This window comes from Calidris pugnax, unplaced genomic scaffold (assembly GCF_001431845.1).
Source record: "Calidris pugnax isolate Ruff unplaced genomic scaffold, ASM143184v1 scaffold206, whole genome shotgun sequence".
Lineage (NCBI taxonomy): Eukaryota > Metazoa > Chordata > Aves > Charadriiformes > Scolopacidae > Calidris > Calidris pugnax.
In genome coordinates, this window is record NW_015090957.1 from 225,818 (window position 1) to 246,028 (window position 20,211).

Sequence of the window (20,211 nt, forward strand, 5' to 3'; positions counted from 1 at the left end):
GGATAATGGAAAAAAGCTGAACTGATTTCGCTGTTGTAATTTCTAGCCCACTGTGCTGCTTTACTCCGGTGTGCTAACAAGATGCTTCATGGGTTTGCGGATCTGCAGGAGATATGAGGTTGGTCGTGAAAAGAGTTTCTGTTGTTTAGATCTGCTGGAAGCATTTTTCAGATGTGAAAATTGCTCGCTTACAGGGTTTATGAACACTTTTGCTTTTCAGTAAAAAAAAAATAATAAAATAATGAGGGAAATAAATGCAAGAAGCCCCATGGGGCAAGGTTGAACTCCAAAAGTCTGTTCCTCAGGAATGGGCTTTCTGTGTCTCAGCAGTGTTTCTTCCAGGATCTCAGCACCTTCAGCTGCTGTAGTCCCTGTTCCTCCCCGGGGTGAGCAGAGGGTTTGCAGTGCCCTCGTGTAGCATTTGTCATGGTTTTGGCTTTGGTGCTTGCGAGGAGATCGGTGACAATCACAGTTGGATTCACCTTCCTGCAGGAGCGGTTCCCGACGGCCGGGGAAGCGGCGTGTGAAAGGGTTTGGGATCAAACTGAGCCGGGATCCAGAAATCCGGCTTTCGGTCCCCGTTCCATGGCTGGGGTAAATCCCTTAAGCTCTCTAAGTCTGCGTTCTCCGCCTGTTGCATTTTTCTCACACCCTTTATCCATTTTGTTTATTTAGACCAGAAAATGCTTAAGTTAAAAATCGTTTGTTGCTTCCCATTTGTGCCTCCCCAGCCTGGCGGAGGAGATTTCAGCTGCTCACCCGTGATGTGCTGACTATTAGCATCATCATCATCAGGGGCTGCTGCAAAATACCCCCCTGATCCCATTAGTTTGGGTCCAACAAGCTGTTCCCTCTGCCGGGGTGATGGAGCTCATTGCACTGCCCTTCCTTGGCATGGTGGCCAAGCTGCCACATCGAGGACTCAACGTCTTAGCTCTGCACTGCCCTTTGGCTGAAAAGCAATCGTGTTTTCTTTGTGCTTCCTTGCACCACACAGTCCCCAAAACACATGTAGGACCTGACCCAAAGCCTGTTGGAAAACCTTATGGTGGTGGAGCAGATTGTTTTTTCATTACTTCCCTTCTTTTGTGGTAGTTTCTGACACAAATTCAGGCTAAAACTTCAGAGGAGCTGATCGCTCAAGTCCTCTCCAGGGATATATGGAAGTGGTGTATGTCTGCAGGAGGGGATTTTTATCATTTATTATGGTATTAATAATAATTACTCATCTCAAAGCCTTGAGGTGAGATGGGACCTCCACAGAGATAGGATGGGGAAGGTGCCCATCTGCCCCTGCACATGGCCAAGAGCACACCACCACGTGTGCTATGGGGTGATGGGGATAACCTTCTCCTGGTGTAAACATCACTAAAATAATTCAAACGCTTCACACCGCTAAAAAGAGTCTTTGTCCCTGTATCTGGAAGATAATAATCTGATTTTCAGCGAGTTCCTCTCCCTTCGTGCAATGGGCTGCTCTTTCTCTAGCGCCGTCACACTCAGACATCCCTGCCCCTCTGGGAAGAGCAGTGTCCCGAGGTCTCTTGATAAATATTCCTCTTTGGGATTGCAGCTAATTTCCCTCATAATAATGCTTTGCATGAGCCTCCCACGTGATGCGAGCTCAGCTCCTCACCCACCTGAAGTGCTTCTCAGGTGAAAATCAGCCAAAGATTGAGTATCGCTTACCGCTGCTCTGAAACAAAAACTCTATTTGCTGGTTGAGTCAAAAAAAAATTAAAAAAAATCACATGAAAACTGAGCCTGGGTCTGGTAAGGGTTCCTGGTGTAACACCTGACATCTGGGTTGAGATGGAAAGTCTTTCCCAAGATAACTCGGCTGCGTGTGGTTATGAAAAAGTCCTTAGCCATTTTCCCCTGATTACTTTCATTATTGTTATTATTTACTGGCATTTTTTCAGCCTGGATAATGGAAAAAAGCTGAACTGATTTCGCTGTTGTAATTTCTAGCCCACTGTGCTGCTTTACTCCGGTGTGCTAACAAGATGCTTCATGGGTTTGCGGATCTGCAGGAGATATGAGGTTGGTCGTGAAAAGAGTTTCTGTTGTTTAGATCTGCTGGAAGCATTTTTCAGATGTGAAAATTGCTCGCTTACAGGGTTTATGAACACTTTTGCTTTTCAGTAAAAAAAAAATAATAAAATAATGAGGGAAATAAATGCAAGAAGCCCCATGGGGCAAGGTTGAACTCCAAAAGTCTGTTCCTCAGGAATGGGCTTTCTGTGTCTCAGCAGTGTTTCTTCCAGGATCTCAGCACCTTCAGCTGCTGTAGTCCCTGTTCCTCCCCGGGGTGAGCAGAGGGTTTGCAGTGCCCTCGTGTAGCATTTGTCATGGTTTTGGCTTTGGTGCTTGCGAGGAGATCGGTGACAATCACAGTTGGATTCACCTTCCTGCAGGAGCGGTTCCCGACGGCCGGGGAAGTGGCGTGTGAAAGGGTTTGGGATCAAACTGAGCCGGGATCCAGAAATCCGGCTTTCGGTCCCCGTTCCATGGCTGGGGTAAATCCCTTAAGCTCTCTAAGTCTGCGTTCTCCGCCTGTTGCATTTTTCTCACACCCTTTATCCATTTTGTTTATTTAGACCAGAAAATGCTTAAGTTAAAAATCGTTTGTTGCTTCCCATTTGTGCCTCCCCTGCCCGGCGGAGGAGATTTCAGCTGCTCACCCGTGATGTGCTGACTATTAGCATCATCATCATCAGGGGCTGCTGCAAAATACCCCCCTGATTCCATTAGTTTGGGTCCAACAAGCTGTTCCCTCTGCCGGGGTGATGGAGCTCATTGCACTGCCCTTCCTTGGCATGGTGGCCAAGCTGCCACATCGAGGACTCAACGTCTTAGCTCTGCACTGCCCTTTGGCTGAAAAGCAATCGTGTTTTCTTTGTGCTTCCTTGCACCACACAGTCCCCAAAACACATGTAGGACCTGACCCAAAGCCTGTTGGAAAACCTTATGGTGGTGGAGCAGATTGTTTTTTCATTACTTCCCTTCTTTTGTGGTAGTTTCTGACACAAATTCAGGCTAAAACTTCAGAGGAGCTGATCGCTCAAGTCCTCTCCAGGGATATATGGAAGCGGTGTATGTCTGCAGGAGGGGATTTTTATTATTTATTATGGTATTAATAATAATTACTCATCTCAAAGCCTTGAGGTGAGATGGGACCTCCACAGAGATAGGATGGGGAAGGTGCCCATCTGCCCCTGCACATGGCCAGGAGCACACCACCATGTGTGCTATGGGGTGATGGGGATAACCTTCTCCTGGTGTAAACATCACTAAAATAATTCAAACGCTTCACACCGCTAAAAAGAGTCTTTGTCCCTGTATCTGGAAGATAATAATCTGATTTTCAGCGAGTTCCTCTCCCTTCGTGCAATGGGCTGCTCTTTCTCTAGCGCCGTCACACTCAGACATCCCTGCCCCTCTGGGAAGAGCAGTGTCCCGAGGTCTCTTGATAAATATTCCTCTTTGGGATTGCAGCTAATTTCCCTCATAATAATGCTTTGCATGAGCCTCCCACGTGATGCTAATTAGCGCCAAGCCTGTCTCCGTATAAGCAGCATTATAAGTAATGATGATTGCAGCCGCTCGTTCTCCCAGCGTAATTATTCAGCCCCCAGCAGCGATCCATTTCGGAGCGATTTGCAGCCAGGACCTTGTGCAGGACCAAGGTGTCTCGCTTGGGAGAGGAGAGAAGAGCCATTGTAAGAGCGTGGTCTGACGTTGGGCACCTGGTTTGAGTGGTGGCTGGTCAAAGGATTATCAGCCATTGGAATGGGCTGCCCAGGGAGGTGGTTGAGGCACCATCCCTGGAGGTGTTCAAAAGCCGGGTTGATGTAGTGCTGGGAGGTCTGGTTTAGTGATGATGCTCCTTGTTTGTTGTGTGGGTGTCTATTTTTGTCAGTCAGGTTGACGGTTGGACAAGATGATCTTTAAGGTCCCTTCCAACCTAGAAGATTCTGTGATTCTGTGATCTCCAGGGATGGAGTGGGGATGACTCTACAACACCCACCAATAAAGGGGGGTAACGGCATTGCTGGTGGCACCCAGCACCCAGGGCTTGCTGGAGGAGAGAGCGGTGGCTCTTGGGTCCCAACTTGAGTGCTGGGGACCCACAATGGGACATCCACCGCTCGGAGGCATCGGCCTGAGCTCGGGTCCGTCCCCTCAGACGTTTCCCTTCGAGTCCCGTGGCCGGCGTTCAAAGGACTGATGCAGTCGTGTGTTTACACTCTCAAACAACACATCTCCGGCTCCAAACACACTCCTCTTACGCAACTCGCCCGTTTCCGCCCCGATGGGGAGCAGCTCTGCCAAGCCGTGAGCTAATTGCACCCGGGTCCTGGCCATGGGGGAAGCTGAAGCTCCGTGAAGCGGAGCCGGGGCTGTTTAACACTTTCAGTGCTGCTTCTCCCCCTGGGCAGGGGTCCCGTAGCCCAGGGCCACGGCATGGAGCTGCCGAGACGTGCCCCTCTCTGGCCACCTTCCTCTGGAGGGGTGGGTTGGATGGGCAACACTTTGTTGCTTCAGCCTTGCTGTTACGGAGAGTATCAGAGTGGCATTTTTTAGGGTTTTGCTACTAATCTTAATATTGTGTGGTTGGGTTTGGGGGTTTTTTCCCCTTTAAAATATTCCTTCGACTGTTGCCTGGTTTCTTGCAAACGATAATGTTAAAAGCCCAAAGTTGTCCTGTTGATGGTTGTCCAACTTTTGGCAAGGCTTCAGCACGCTGGGATGAGAGCACCCTTCTCCAGATGCCCATCATTTCTAGGCTGGTATGATTTCTTTTTTTTTTTTTTTTAAAAGATCAATGTGAGGCTTGCATAAGGCTCTTAAAATTAGTGTTGCCTTTCAAGCCAAAGGGCCGGAATAAGGTTTACAAGCCATAAAAGCCTCTTATCAAAGTTGATTTCCTCCAACGCACCTTTCATCTTTTATAGTATTTGCTTTTCAAATCCTTGAACTTAAAAGGATTAAACAGGTTAAAAGGAAAAAAGGAGGGGGAAAGAGAAAACAAATAAGAAGGAAGATGGATTGAGTATGGATTATGAGAGGCCCGTATAAAATATGAATTAGGAGAAAGTCTAAACAAAGAGTTGTCATTTTCTGAACTGCTGAAAGTTAAAGTGTGCTGGAGGTTTAACTTTAAGGAATGTTTAATTTGCCTGGATTATTAATTTCTTTCCAAAATGAATGGATAAGAGAGCAGTTGGCTAGGGAGATATGAGGAATTTGCATTGTTCCAACCTCCTCCTGTCCTGCGGTGGGATGACCATGTGTGATCTGCCCCAGCAAGCTCTTGTCCTGCTGCAAAATCACTTCCCAGGCAAGAAACCTCGCAGGAGGGAAAACAAAGATCTCATGGGCAAAGAGCTGCTGAAATAACAAGAGTCACAAAAGGGATCAGCAATCTCTTCTCCTCTCGGGGAGCTAGAAAAGCATCCCAGAGAAGTGGAGACATTTCCAGGGCACTTCCCTGGGCACCAGTTCCCAGTGATCTGGTGGAGGGGATCTATGGGAGCAGCAAACCCAGGTTTGCTCTGCTGCTGGCTTGTCTGCAGCATCTGTCCCTGGAAAAGTGTGACCTGAGTCCCTGGCATAGCCTTGTCCTGCTCCATCGTTGCTCTGTGCCTCTTCCCCAGCCATCAGCAATGCCCTCCTCCTCCTCATCCCCAGGGGCTGGGCTGCCACGTTGGCAGAATTCTCACCTAAAAAACCCTTATTCCTCCCTTGATTTCTCAGGAGGCTCTTGTCAACCAAACCATCCCAACCCAGAGGAGAGGTGCTGCTGGCAGCTCCTCTTGCCCTGCTCCCTATCCCAGTTTAATCCCCATGAAACCTGCTTTGAGCCCTCCAGAAGGTTGCAATCAGGGGTTTGGCTGGGCTGGTTATGGGTCACTGGCTGGGTCAGCCCCAGCTGCTGGCTCTGCTGCTCTGCAGCGGTGAGGTCTGGGGGCAGGCAAAGCAAACACGCTGGGGAGCTCCAGCCAGGAGCGATGCCTGACCTCCCCGGCCCCAAGCATCCGTGGAGGTGGGGGTTTCCTGTGGCCCATGGTCGTGGTGGACATTTTGGTGTCTTCCAGCATGTGGAAGCCCCTGGAGATGGCTGAGTTGAAATGATGCCGCCTTCAAAGCAGATCCTTCTCATTTTTTTTTTTTTTGGTGTGTTGTGGCTGAAGTGGTGTCCCCACCCCTGCTCGAGCACAGTGTGTCATGTGTGTGCCCACCAGGCAGCTCCACCATCAGCCTGGCATTCCCCAGTCAATTGGTATTAGGCTGGTCATGACCCTCCCTTGGTCAAGCTCTCCTCATTTTAGGGTGGGTTGGAGCAGGAGAGGACACGGGGAGGGACACGTGGGCGTTTGTACCACCCTTGGCTCCTTCACTGCACTTTTTTCCTCTATTTCTCTTCAGGGAGGGGTCACGCAGCGGGAGGTTACACGGGCACACGCAGCCCTGCAGGGCTGTTAATGAGTACCAGATCCTTTAAGGACTCGCTGAGGTACAGGGTGCCCCTCAGATGTATTTTTGGCTGAAATCACTTGTTTTGTGGCCGGCGCAGCTCCGGGGGGGGTTGGCCAGCCGCAGGCGTGGGGTGTTGGCATCCTCTGGGATGCGGTCAGGAGACGTCCCGGTCTCCTCCTGCTGACTCACCCCCGCTCCCTCTAAATGCTTTAAATGCTGCTGCTTCGGGCTCTGCCTGCGAGGGAGGGCGAATTCCCAGGGTGAAACCCAAGAGCAGAGCTTGGAGGTTAACGGTTAAACCCAGGGCAGCTCAGAAACCTCCCAGATACCTCCCCCGAGACCACGAGTGCTGTGAGTCAACCTGCCCCAGCGGGATCCTGAGTCAGGGCTGTGGTCCCAAGGGTCGCTGGCACCACGAGGAAAGCTCTGGGGTGCTCAGGTGGAGCCCAGGTCCTGTCTCCTGGGCGCTGGGAAGCCTCCCCGTGGTGCCACCACATGATGCTTGCAGCCCTGACCTTCGCTGTGGTGGAGGGCCAAGGAAGGCAGAGATGATAACCACAAGGAAGGCAGAGATGATAACAACCACAACCGCTTCAAAGCAGATGCTGTCCCTTCCCTGCAGCCCCCGTTTCCCACAGGTTCTCTCCGAAATTTCTGTATCAAAAGCGTTCTTGTTACTGTTACAGAAAATGTTGGCAAAGCACGTCAAGGGATATGGAAAGACACGGAGACCTCGGTGCCAAAACCCCACGTCAGCGGGTGGAGGAGCCGGGGAGCTGGTGTTCGGGGGGGGGGAAGGCACTTCCAGGGTGCTGCTCTGGGGAAGGACCGGACCCGCCGAGTGTGTTAATCTCTGACCTTCCCAGAAGCCTCCCAAATTGTTTCAACACGTTTCAATTACCCGGCTGCGCTGCCCAGAACCGCTCTCAACTCAGCCGCTTCTTCACCTTCTGGTGGTTCTTGTTGTTTTTTTTATTTTATGGGAGTTTAAGGAGGCAGAAGAAAACCCAACCTGGGATGTCCTCACCTGCCTTTCCACCTCCGATCAGCCCCTGTGGCCACACCGTCCCCCCCAGCCACAGTGCTCAGGACAAATCACTGATGCTTCAGGAGCAGAGGCAGGATTTGGGGTTTGCTTTGTTCCACTCAGCGGGCCCCCCAGCCTCTGCCGCTGCCCAAGGGGGCAAAGCCCCCACCAGCCAAAAGCAAACCTGGAGGTGGTGAGAGTTAAAAGCTCAGCAGCCACCAGTAGGTCAGTTTTGCCTCCAAAGTGCTGGAAAGAAGCCCTTTCCAGTGAGATGTGGGGCAGGAAGGAACGGAGGTGGCATGTTTCTGCAGTGAACGTTTTGGGGGGGTGATGAAATGCTTCTAAATGTTCTCCTCTGGAGCAGTATCCTCCAGCTGGAGGCTCTTAAACTCTTTGCAAAAGTGACTGTGGTGCAGGACGTGCAAATCCCACTGCAAGTGAACGGGACTTTGCCCGTTAGGAAGTTAAATCCCTTCTGAAAATGGGACTTGGGTGTTTCTTAAAGCCCTCTTGTGATTTTACCTTTATTATTCTCCCTTTATGAGCTCATATTTTGCTCTGCCATGTGGTGGCTGTGGCTGTTCTCAGTGGGGTAGGTAGATGGGGATGTCTTCTCCTTGCTCTGCTGGAGGTATTGGAAAATCTGCTCCTTCTAATTTATAGCATTTCTGGACCTTGGGAAAATGTGGCTCCTCCTTATGCCTTATACATGCACCCACCAGCTCCCATCTGCTGCTCAAGGAAAGGGGAGGTGGCAGCTGAGAAGGAGGGTTTTTCTGAGCAGGGTTCAACATCAAGCCCATCTTCTCTGTTGGGTTATCCTGGGCCAGGTCACCCATCTTTCCCCCAACCATCATTACGCTGCATGAACTCTCTCAAGGGACACCACCAGTGTCCAGCTAGAGCACACCAGACCCATGGGGTCAGAAGAAGACCCCTGAAGAGGTCGATGTGGGAGCAGAAAAAGCTTTTTGAGCTTTTTTGGGCTCTATTAGGGAGAGCAGTGAGGACAGAGGCCATCAGAGACACGTTGCTGTGACGGAGACACTGATGGAGCCCTGTTGTCCCTTGTGGCTGGAGGGAAATGATTCTGTGGCCGTGCGGGGTGGGGTTTTTAATTTATTTTAATGAGCTAAAAGTACTGCACAGGCATTGGAAGCCCATGGTTGGATGGGTGCAGGGGAGCCCATGGGTGGCTGGGGCCCTTTCCTCGCGCGAGGCTGTGAAGGCAGCCCCAGCACCCGTTGATTAATTAAAATCTCAACCCCGTGCGCAGTCCAGTTTGCCTTGGCTAAAACCAGTGTGAGAAACTTCCTCGCAGCATTTCTGCGTCGTCCAGGCTGAAGTGTTGTCATCCGAGGCTGCTTTGCATGACAATGCCTCAGGCTCTAATTATGCACAAGGATGCTAATGGGCACAGAGCTGGGCTGGATCTCCATGGGAAAACTATCTGTTTGCGAGGGGCGAGGGGTGGGGGGGGAAGAAAAGAAAAAGAAAATCCACCCAAACAAAATAAACCATGACAGTCTGGGGAAGGGAGGAGGACTGGGGGTGAGGAAAGGGGACGGGAGGCAGCAGAGGGCTTGAGGAAGGCAAGTAAGAAGCTAATAAGGCTCAGTTTTGGCTTGTTATTAGGGTCTTTTTCTCAGTGGTAAGGGATGTGCCTGTGCTGGGTCTCAGGGGTTCCTGCGGCCCATCGGATGAAGGTGACTGAAATCAGTTCTGCAGTGCTGATGTCTGCAATGATTTTGAGCAAAATTGGGTCTTCCTGATTTTCAAGCATCAAATGGAAGTTGTTCTCGCTGTGCTGTGCAGCTGGGTCTCGGGTGGGCAAGTGAGGAGAAACTGAGGCACAGAAGAGCTCTGATTTGCCCAGATGCCAGATGTGAGCATGGGAAGGTTTGGGGGACCCGATCTCACTTTTCTTGAGCTTCCAGTGCCATATGCTCCACTTATCCTCCTTGTTTTATTGCTCTCGCACAGCTATAAGGAGCAATCACTGAATAAAAGGCAGCTGGAAATGAAGGTTTTCACCCACAGCTGCATTCAGAGGCCGGTCTTCCCAAGGGCAGTTGGGTTCTTTTCCAGGATGCCCCGTTGGCTTTTCCTTCCTGTGTTTGCTAAGAGCATTTTGCAAAGAGTGGGGTATGGGAGCAAAACAGCATCATCCACTGTGTCCTCCTGAGCCTTCTGGGCATTGTTTTCCCTTTTTCTCTCCTACTTCGAGAAGGTTGAGGTGACTCTGGAATGGGGAAGGTTTGAAACTGGTCATGGATTGACCAACCTGAGCTTGGGTTTCCGGGTCCATAATGGGACAGAGATGGTGACTCTGAGAACGTCACCCCATCCAAGGAGGGGGGAGGGACCTAGAAACCCCACATTTTACACCGGGGTCTGTCACAGGCTCATGGTGGGACAAATACGTTTGGCATCTTCAGAAAAGCAGCCAAAATTCCTGGCCCTCTCTGAAGAGCTGCAGAACGTGCCCGATGACCACGCACCTGACACCTGGGCTGGGCTGGGAGAAAATGTGAGAGGGGCGGGTGGACGGAGGCTGCCGAGGGTGTAGTGTGGTTATTAGTCCTCACTGAAATGTTCTCTCACTTAGTGAACACCAAGAGCATTAAAGAGCCAGGTGCAAGAGTCTAAGGAGCTTAAACCTTTCACTCCCTGTTGCTGTTGATGGAGTCATCTGGCTTTAATGACATTAGCGGTACCCGCTCTGTCGGCATTTAAAGTGGGGGTGTGTGTTTTTAATGTGCAGCTTACGGGGATTATTACTTCTGAGTTGTTTCTTCTGAACCTCCTTGTGTACCGTGCGAGTCCTGGGTGAGGACAGTCCACCACCAGTCCACCACCACCACCAGCAGCTGCCACCAGAGGAAACACAGCTGGAAACACCTTGGCTGCTTTTATTTCCCCAATCAGACCCCAATTTGAGCAACCTTGTGCTGAGAGGGGCAGGGATGATCCACGTTTGCTCCACCGGGGTAGGACTCCTTGGGTGTTTCTGCACACAAAAGGGGTCATCATGCTGATGGCTATGGCAAGGTGGGGACCACAGCAAGTGCTGGATCTGGAGGCTTTGCCCAGCTTTGGTGTGAAGGTGTCCTGCCCTGTTTCAGACATAGGGGGTCTGGCTTCTCTGTCCTCCAGTATGAAGTGTGGTCTCCAAATGCCGTCGACACTGATGAGGCTTGTTCCCATGAGACATCTCATGGGGGATGTGATGGGATTGCCCAGGTGCTGGGGCAGGTAGCTTCTGTGGGGATGACATGCATCTGCCCACCCTCACCCAGTTTAGACCAGTAGGATTTGCTGGGCTGGGAGTGACTTTGGGCCCTTGAGTCTTCCTTGTGCCATCATGGGGATGCTGGGAGAAGAGGAGCCGCCTGCTTCCTTGAAATCGCTCTCCTGCCATCTCAGTACTACTGCAGGATCCTTCCCCCCCCTAAATTGAGTCCATGCCAGCCCCATGCTAATGAGCTTGATTGCTCCCCCTTGGTTTACATTGCATCACCGAGAGGAAAATCTGAGCCCGGTTTGCTCCAAATCGTTGGGGTTTGGGGGGAGGGAGCGGAGGAGACGTAAACATCCAGAGTGGAAAAATAATCATCTGCGAATGAAAAAACTCTGGGATTTACCCTGAGAAAAAGGGGGGATAGACAGACTGACAGACCCGATGACAGACCCAGCTCGAAAGCACCCTGGCCCCACAGTGCGGAGAGATGCCTTATTGTTTGATCTGGCTGTGAGACAGATTAGCAGCCCCAGGTGGAAAGTCATAATCTGCATTTAAATGGGCCGGTTATAAAAGGTAGGGAGCCCAGGAGCCCGCAGCATTATGCTGCGTCTTTAGGACTCCGTAATCTCTCTTTATTTTCTCCCCAGTCTGACCTGGGGGCACAGTTTCTAATTACCAGGTCACCCTGCTAATATTGTCATTTCCAGCCAGTGGGTGTGAAACCATAGCAACGCCACATTTGCTTCCAAGTTTCTAGAGGAATAAAATTTGCCTTTTAATCACAGAAAATGACTGGGGGTCTCCCCAGCCCCCCCAATTTACTCCTCGCTAATGCAATTCCCTATCGGGATTTTTCAAAGATATTTCAGATGGGACCTTTTTGAAGCTTCACCTTGTGGCTCTGTGAGGTTGTAGGCTCCAAGTAGGCAGTTTTGGATGCCAAAGTGTCCCTAAATGCACATGCTCTTCACCAAAGAAACTCTGTGCTTTCTTTATAGCATGCTTTTAATCTTTAAAAACTTGTGAGATGGTCAAACGAGGGAGAAGAGGGGATCAGACACAACAAAGTTATAGGGATGTAACCCATCATTTCACCGTAGAGATGCCCATGTGTACCTTGGCTCTGTCAGGAGGTGACCACTGGGATGGTGGCTCCAACTCATGGGTTTCACCTCCCACTTCGGACAGCTTGGAAAAAGCCCATGGATTCTTCAGGAGGCACCAGGGCTGGTGTGGTGGGTACCTCCTGTGCTCTGGGGCACAATGGCATGGGGTTATCATCCCCTGTGCATCTCTGGTAGCTTGGGGCTTCAAAATTCACATCTTCCTCTCCCTTATCTGCATTGCAACTACTAAACCAAGGGTGTGATGAGCCAGGTTTTTGTCCCCTTGGAGCACACGATAAAACCTTGACTGGGATGAATCCAGAGAGCTTTAAAGCTCGAGGAGGCTGGTTTCCAGCTCCCAAGGACTGAAAATCCGGGGCAGAAAATCTACCCCAACGTTGGGAGAAATTCAGGTCAGGTCTGGGCTGAAGCTCTGCCCCTCAGGGCTTCCTCCTGGCTCTGCACGATACGTTTACTGGGTTTCAAAAGCAGTTTCTAACTCAAAGTGAGTCAGACGTGAACTGGAATCACATTGTAAGGTGATTTTCCAGCTGACAGGAGTAGGTTAATTGTAAACTGTCTACTGAAGCTTTAAAACTCCTGTCCAGCCTTATTATTAGCAGTTTAAAATTTATGGAGTGAGACTTTGCTTGGTGATAGTTGGTTTCTGCCCAGACAACGCGTGTAATTAATCCCCACGTTGGGAGAAGGAAAGTCAGATGTAAAGCTATTTTTGTTTTCTTTTCCTCCTTTCCCTCTGACACACCTCGGGGTGGGCAGGGGACCTGGGACACAAACGCTGTCCTACCTGCACTGAGCTGGAGGGTCACATCGACGTTGGCACCTTGTGCTCAAGGTGGGCTAAACTCTTTCTGATTGAGAGAAAACTTCACTTTGTGTTGGAAGGTAACCCCAGGCTGGGGACTGAAACTGTCCCCTGAAACTTTGGAAAATCAGAGTGTGGGTCTGGACCCTGTGGGATGGAGATCCCGATGGGATTTTGAAGGAGAGGATGATGGAGGTGGCTCCAGAGCCAGAGGTTGGAGGTCTGCAGGTCTCAGGACGGCCACACGTTGTTCCCCCTCAAGTCGGAGCTACGACCTTGTTAAAAATGTACGGATTTCCAGGCTGAATGGCTGCATCTGTCTGGCTCGGGCAGCCCCGTGGCTTTCCTCAAGTTGGAGCTACGACCTTGTTAAAAATGTACGGATTTCCAGGCTGAATGGCTGCATCTGTCTGGCTCGGGCAGCCCTTGGACCCGGTTCCCCCGCTCTCTGTGGGGCTGAAGAGCCGCGTTTTTGCGTCTCCGCTCCCGGAGCTGCGGTTTCGGGGCTGGTGAGCTGCACAGAGAGAGCTCTCTGCCTTTCTCCCTGTAAAACACTTTAGTCGCTGAAAACTGAGAGCAGCTCCCAGGCAGGTAATTAATCAGAAATGTGAATTTGGAGGCTTGTTCCCCTTCCCATCGTAGAGCTGCTGTTATTTCTTATTTCAAACCATTTTTATTGAGCCTCTTATAAACACGACTGTGTTTTAACGGAGACATAGCTCCCCTCCCCACCCCAGCTCGACAGACAAGGTGTCTCAAAGCTCGAGCTGCTCACTGTCGATGGTCCCAGCCTCTGTGTGTACCTGTGTAAGTGCACACACGTGGAATTAAACTGGAATTTTGCGGGAGCGGGGTTGGCTGAGCAGCTCTGCTCCAGCTCCCCGTGCGCGGGGGAGACTTCAGTTGAAGTTGACTTGAGTCTTGCCCAGTTTATGAGCCTTTGGAGCACAGCCCTGAGCAGGGGCTGGTTGTATAAAGGCTATTGCATGATTAGGATTTGTATAACGACAGCACTTGGGGACCCCAGTTGCGGCTCAGCGCCCCATTAGGGTAGTCCTTGTACAAACACGTAGTAAAGAGGTGGGCTCTGGCCCAAGGAACGAACAATTGAGGTCTTTACGGCCCCCAAGGCACCTTAGGATCAATTATTTATATTACAGTAGCACTTACGGCATGTCTGCGGCCTGTTCCTGGGAAGCTGGGGGGCTGCAGGGCGGGCGGGCGACACCGGGCTTTGCTGCTGGAGCCATGAAGGGGCCACTCAATAAAGAACCGAGGGTTCAATCCTCTCCAGTAGTGAGAGACTTCACTTTGTATTGAAGGAAACCCCAGGTTGGGCACTAAAACTGTCCCCTGAAATGCTGCCATCTGCACCCGTGTCCCCAGGCACCTCCCTTCTGGTCACACAAGAGCCCGGAGGGTTGTGCTAGAGAGAGGTTGAAGGCTTTTTCCACCCCCCGTATCCTCTCTGATTCCTTGGACCTGTCTGTGCCTTGTGTCTCCAAAGCTCTCCTCTCTCCCTACCTCTTCCAAATGGGTTTATCAGCATTGAATCTATCTTGGTCCAGTTTTGCTGGTGTCCGTGGAGAAAAGGGGACTTGGCGTTTGTCCCCCGCACCTTCTTAGGACACCTCTCCTGTGGTGGCATCACCTCCTGCCAAGGGGTTGGGGTTCCCAGCTGCTGAGCATGGTCCAGGAGGGACCCTAACGCTGAAGATGCTGGGGGGAAACCCAGCTTGCTCTTTTCTCTCCGAGATACAAATCCCCGTCTCATTTAACCACCTGACTCCTGGAACTGGGCCCTGGAAAAGGGAAAAGAGAAACCCCAGCAGATCTCCCCCGACCCTTGGGGAGCCCGGCTCCGCCGTGACGTGTCGCAGCTCCACGTCCCAAACTCTGCAGCTGGGCAGGAGCGCGGCCGAGCCCGGGGTCCCTGTGCACATCTGGCTGCCATTGTGCTCTAATGCGATGTCCCCATGAAGGAACATCTGGCTGAGGAGATGCAAATCAAAGCCTCCTTTCTGAGCAGCCACCACCGCTGCAGGCAGGGCACTGGGGGGCTGCAGCCCCCCTGGGGGCACAGATCCCAGCACCACGGGGCATTATGGGGACCCGGGCAGAAAAATGGGGTGTGTGTGCCATGGGGCTCCCCAGCACTACTTGAAAACCTTATCCCTATTCTTTATTTTTTAAAAATATTGCCTTTTTTTTTTTTTTTTTTGCTAACTCCTCACTAAGCCAAAACGCTGCCGAAGGGGAAGCAGCCACCGCACGGCGAGTCCTCCCCCTGCCCTGAGGCTTCCCGTGGGTGCTGGGGGGGCTCTGTCAGTGCCCCCCACCCTGCCCTGGCCGCAGCCCTCCCCGACTGGCCCCGCAGCATTGCAGCCGCCCAGGGGTGCACATCTGTCCCTGCGCCCTGCTCTTATCTCCTGCAGCTCAAACCTGCCCTGCAGCATTGTAAGAGTTCCCTTGAATTATTATTATATATTTTTTTTTTTCACACACCTCCCCTTTCCAGCACAAACTGCCCTGCAGTTTTGCAGCTTTTCCAGCATTTTTTCTCTTCTCCCTCCCCGGGGGTCCCCCTGGGCAGAGCCCGGGCGGTGGGTGGGCAGGAAGCTGGGAGCTGCCCCGGGGACCCGTGGCTTTCCCCGATGGGAGGCCAAGAGCATTAAAGCCCACACCATAAGTAAACAGCGCAGAAATTATAGGTCCAGGGTTGGGTCATGAGCTTTGCTCCTTGGGTTTCTTGCGGGGGAGATATCCCTGGGATGCTTCCGGCTGGAAGGTGGAGCTGGCACAGGGAAGGGGGGAGAGAGAGGGGACAAAACACGGCCGTGCCAGGACAGAAATGCCACCACAGCCCCCGAGAGCTGGGGCTGGTCCCAGCAGGGTCTGCTCAGGGTCATCCCAGCTCTGCCCACTCCCACTGCCCCATTCTCACCTTTCCCAGTGCAAACTGGGAGGGGGGACGAGGCCAAGAGCATTAAAGCCCACACCATAAGTAAACAGTGCAGAAATTATAGGTCCAGGGTTGGGTCATGAGCTTTGCTCCTTGGGTTTCTTGCGGGGGAGATATCCCTGGGATGCTTCCGGCTGGAAGGTGGAGCTGGCACAGGGAAGGGGGGAGAGAGAGGGGACAAAACACGGCCGTGCCAGGACAGAAATGCCACCACAGCCCCCGAGAGCTGGGGCTGGTCCCAGCAGGGTCTGCTCAGGGTCATCCCAGCTCTGCCCACTCCCACTGCCCCATTCTCACCTTTCCCAGTGCAAACTGGGAGGGGGGGCGACGCAGAGGGTCCCTCCCAGCCCAGACCCCCGCAGAGGCCGGCAGGGAGAGGCTGTCCCCCTTTTTTTTGGGACGTTTTCCAGCGTGTTGCTGGGGAACGGCCCAACCCACCCACACCAGCATCAGAAAGACATTATTAACTGGTTTATGGAATTGTTTGCAGCCGGGTGCCGTGCCGGGGGTGTGTGGGTGTGTGTGTGGGGGGCACTGCTGGGCTCCCACCAGGGCTGCTGGGCGTTTCCTCCCCATAACACCTGGGAACCACATTTTTAATTCCTCCCAAAGGAGCAGCAAAGCCCAAAAAGTTGGGTCGGGCAAAGTCCGATCCGGGGCCGGGGAAACCCACCTCGTGCTGCAGGAAAATGGCCGGGACCAAAGCGTTCCCAGCAGCCCGGGGTGGCTGGTTGCACAGGTAAATAGTGACACTGACCTTACCTAATGCACAAAGTAAATGAATCCCTTTCGGTTAATTGGCTTAAGTGTTACTTGTAGTGAGAGTAAATATTTCACAGCGGTGCGGAGGCTTTGCGTTGCAGTCGTTGAGCGCCTCGTGCTCTGCCCTGGGGGAGCAGAGATGGGCTTTTTGGGGCAAAGGGAAAGGGTCTGGAGAGAATAAACGGGTGGGAAAGTGATGTTTGATGAGACCTGGGTTTATTAAGGCACCCCGAGGTGTCCCTGCGCTCCCTGCGCCTGCAGAGGCTGGGGCAAGTTGTGACAGTTCTGCAGGAGGTTTTTTTTCATACGTGGGTAACCGTGTCCTCGGAGGGAACCCACACGGGCTCGTGACCTCTGAGGTGACGCCAGCAGCGGGTACACGCTCCTCAGGGTTGGAAAGCAGCAGGGCAGAGGACTTGCAAAGCTCAGTACAGCTGTGCCCCCGAGCAGGGGAAGCGAGGGCGCAGGTGAAGGTGGCAGAGCCATGGGCAGGGTCACCTGGAGCACCGTGGAGCAGGGGGGGGTCACAGACCAGGGGAGTTGGGAGCAGAGATTTATCTGGGCTGGGTCTGCTGGAAAAGCTGGGGGGGGGGTGGGTGTCTGTCCTCGCTGGGTGCCTGTGCTGCATCTCTGGGGCTGGGGGACAAGCTGAGGGACAAGCAGTGACATTGACCTTTGGGGGTGATACGCGTCTCATGTGGCTGTTGAGGGCTTGGCAGCTTTTTTGGGAGAATTCCAGCAGTTTTGTAAGAATGACCTGAAAGCCCAACACCCTCCCTTCCCCCACCTTGGCAGTTCCTCTCCCCACAGCATCCCCCCGAAGCGGGGCACTGGGAGCAAACCCACCGGTGACAGTGGCCAGGGGACAACTGGAGCTCAGGTGCCACCTTTAGAGTTCACAGCCTGAGTTGTCACCCTGGGAGACTCTGGTTTTGTCCCTGAAAGCCCAACACCCTCCCTTCCCCCACCTTGGCAGTTCCTCTCCCCACAGCATCCCCCCGAAGCGGGGCACTGGGGGCAAACTCACCGGTGACAGTGGCCAGGGGACAACTGGAGCTCAGGTGCCACCTTTAGAGTTCACAGCCTGAGTTGTCACCCTGGGAGACTCTGGTTTTGTCCCTCTCCGAATCCTGTGGTTCCCCTCGTGTCCTGCCAAGGTTTCCTTTGCTTGGGTAGCTCCAGGGTGACCGGGCTCAGGACCTTGGGACACCCCCAGTGCCACCAGCAAAGCCAAAACCATCCTGGGGCTTCAGCCTGGCCCAGGCTTTGCCTGAAAGCCATTAATAAATCACACACCAGTGGGGTGTTTAACTTTTAATACAATGTATATTTATTGCAAACAATAATATACAAAAAAAAAAAAGGTAAGTTTCACAAAGAGAAGGATCTTGCAAACAAAACAAAAACAACCAAACTTACCTAAAGACAAAATATGATTTAAATGACAGGTCTTTTAAGTTACAGAAATACTTTAAAAAGATCTGCTTTTATACAGAAATAGAGAGATGCCATATTATAAGAGTGCTTTAAGATTTTTTTTTTCTTCTACTGAGTCCCTAAAGAAAAAAAAAAATGTTAACAAATATATCATTTTTTTTTTAAATAAAAAAAAGTTCGCTGTCTTTTTTAAAAAGCAATCCTTAACTGTTCAGCCACAGCTTCACCAAAGTCAGTGTCCCCACCTCAAGCCAGTTTTTTTTGGGGGGGTGGGAGGCTAAAACGGTGCCGCCCCCCGTGGCACGGCCGGGGGCGTTGGGTCTCGTCCTCGCACGAGCTGGTGTGTCCCAGAGAGCTGAGGCAGAAAACAAGGCAAATGATTCAGTGATACGCTACATTTGCAATCTTTAGTTTGTACAATTTCTTCTTTTTTTTTTTTTTCTTCCAGTTTATCCTTAAGACAAAAGAGAAAAAAAAACAAACAACAAACCAAAAAAAAAAAAAGGAAGAGCACAAGTTTGTACAAACCCAGGACACAGATTCCAAAAAGAATAATAATAATAATAATAAAAAAAAGAATTAAAGAGATAAATAAAGGACTGGTTACAGTTTAGACCATAATTTAACAGGCACGGTTACCTTCCAAATAATGCTCCCACAAACGCAATCGCTTTTGAAAGGACTTAAAATAGAAGGGAGATAACAAAAAAAAAAAGGAAAATGGTGATTAAAAACTGCTCTTCTCACAAAATAAATAATTTAAAGTATCTGTGATGTCCCGCAAGCAGAGGGGAGTTGGGTTCTGCATCAGGCCCGGGGCGTTGCTTGGGGGTGGCTGGAGAGGGGGGGTGTCACAGCCCCCCCCAGCCCCAGGGACAAGTGATTATCACAGGGCTGCTTTTAAGGCTTCTCAACAGCGCTTTTTGCTGGTTTGGGGTTTTTTTATTAAAAAAAAGAAAAATATCTTTTTTTGTTTTTCTTCCTTAAGGCTCAAGGTTATTAAAAAATAAAGTTAAAATCTCCTGCTGGCTGGTTTTAGTTAGAAAAATAAAGCCTCTCCCACGCTCGTCCCCGCGCAATCTCAGCTCCCGGCTCCCGCCACGGGACAGAGCTTTGTTCCCAGTTAAAAGCAGGCCGTTTCGCCCCTTTCATTTTTTTATTTTTTAGAGAAAAAGACACTTATCTATACAAAAATACCTCTGACCGCAAGAAAAACCTAGGACTGCTCCGCAAAGTGTCATTTCTTTTTTTTTTTTAGCTGTTGGAAAAATAAGAGCGTTTTAAAAAAATCTCTAAAAAATACGTATAAATCCCCTCAAATTGGTAACGAATCATACACAGTACATACTAAAAAATATTTAAAATAGAGAATATTCCTCACAGAGGACTTTGAGTTTTCTCTTTTCCCCCCCCCCCATTTTTTTTTTTTTTTTAATTCCTGCTAAAAAACCAAAAAAAAAAATCATTACAAAAGTCCAGAGAACAAGACAGCTGAGCTGGTTGGTTAGAAATCTCGTCTCCACGCCGCGCCCTGGAAGCAGAGTTAAAAAAGTCCAGTCCTGGGAAAAGTCTGTACCGAGTTTTGCCGGTTCTCGGAGCGGCCTGGCCCCGTTCCTGGAGGATGCTGTAGTGCAGAAGGCTCCAGGCTCTCTCCTCCTCGCCAGCTTTAAATTTAGCGTCTCTTTTTTTAATTTTTTTTTTAGTTATTATTCTAATTTCAAAGAAGGGAAGAGTCTGAGGAAGCTCTCCAATCTCACTGCTTCTTCCGTGCTTTTTTGATTCTTTTCTTTTAGCGTATTTTAATTTTTTTTTAGATTTTTTTTAATTTATTTTTTAAAAATGGATTTTTCGGAGGGGTTTTTTAGGGCCTGGTGAGCTGTGTGTAGACGGGCTGTTCCCAGTGCTGCGGGCTGTGGGTCTGGGGGATGGAGGGCACCCCCGAAGTGTCTGCGATGGGGGTGTACATGGGGCGCTGCGTGGGGTTCATGTAGGTGAAGGTGGAGTAGAGCCCCCCGCTCTGCCCGGCGGCGTGGCTGTAGTAGGAACCCGAGTTCTGGTGGTCGGTGTAGTCGTACTGGGAGCGGGTGATGGTGGGGTAGGAGGAACCGTAGTGCTGGAGGTTGAAGGAGCTGTAGCCCAGCTGCTGGGGGGAGTGCTGCTGCTGCTCGCTGTAGTGGCTGGGGCTCAGCTGCTCCGTCTTGATGTGCGTCCTCTGCTGCGCCGGGCCCTGCTCCCCGCTCAGCGCCGGCAGCCCCCCGTGCTGCCCTTGGGGGGGCTGAGCCTGGGGGGGCTGCGGGGGAGGCTGGGGGGGCTGCTGCCTGGACATCCAGACGTGGCCTGCGCCGGGGTGGGGGACCGCCGGGG

General features: G+C 51.4%; 1 protein-coding gene across 1 annotated transcript in view; it reads right to left on the bottom strand.

Annotated features, from left to right (window-relative positions):
* Nucleotides 1-17,953: 17,953 nt before the first annotated feature.
* SOX9 (SRY-box 9) overlaps nucleotides 17,954-20,211 on the bottom strand; it is a 4,761-nt gene continuing 2,503 nt past the window's right edge. Inside the window, 2 exon segments of the mRNA XM_014952187.1 lie at nucleotides 17,954-20,193; nucleotides 20,196-20,211. The exon segment at nucleotides 20,196-20,211 is cut by the window's right edge and continues 285 nt beyond it. Of these exon segments, the coding sequence (XP_014807673.1) occupies nucleotides 19,709-20,193; nucleotides 20,196-20,211 (501 nt within the window). The 3' untranslated portion in view covers nucleotides 17,954-19,708.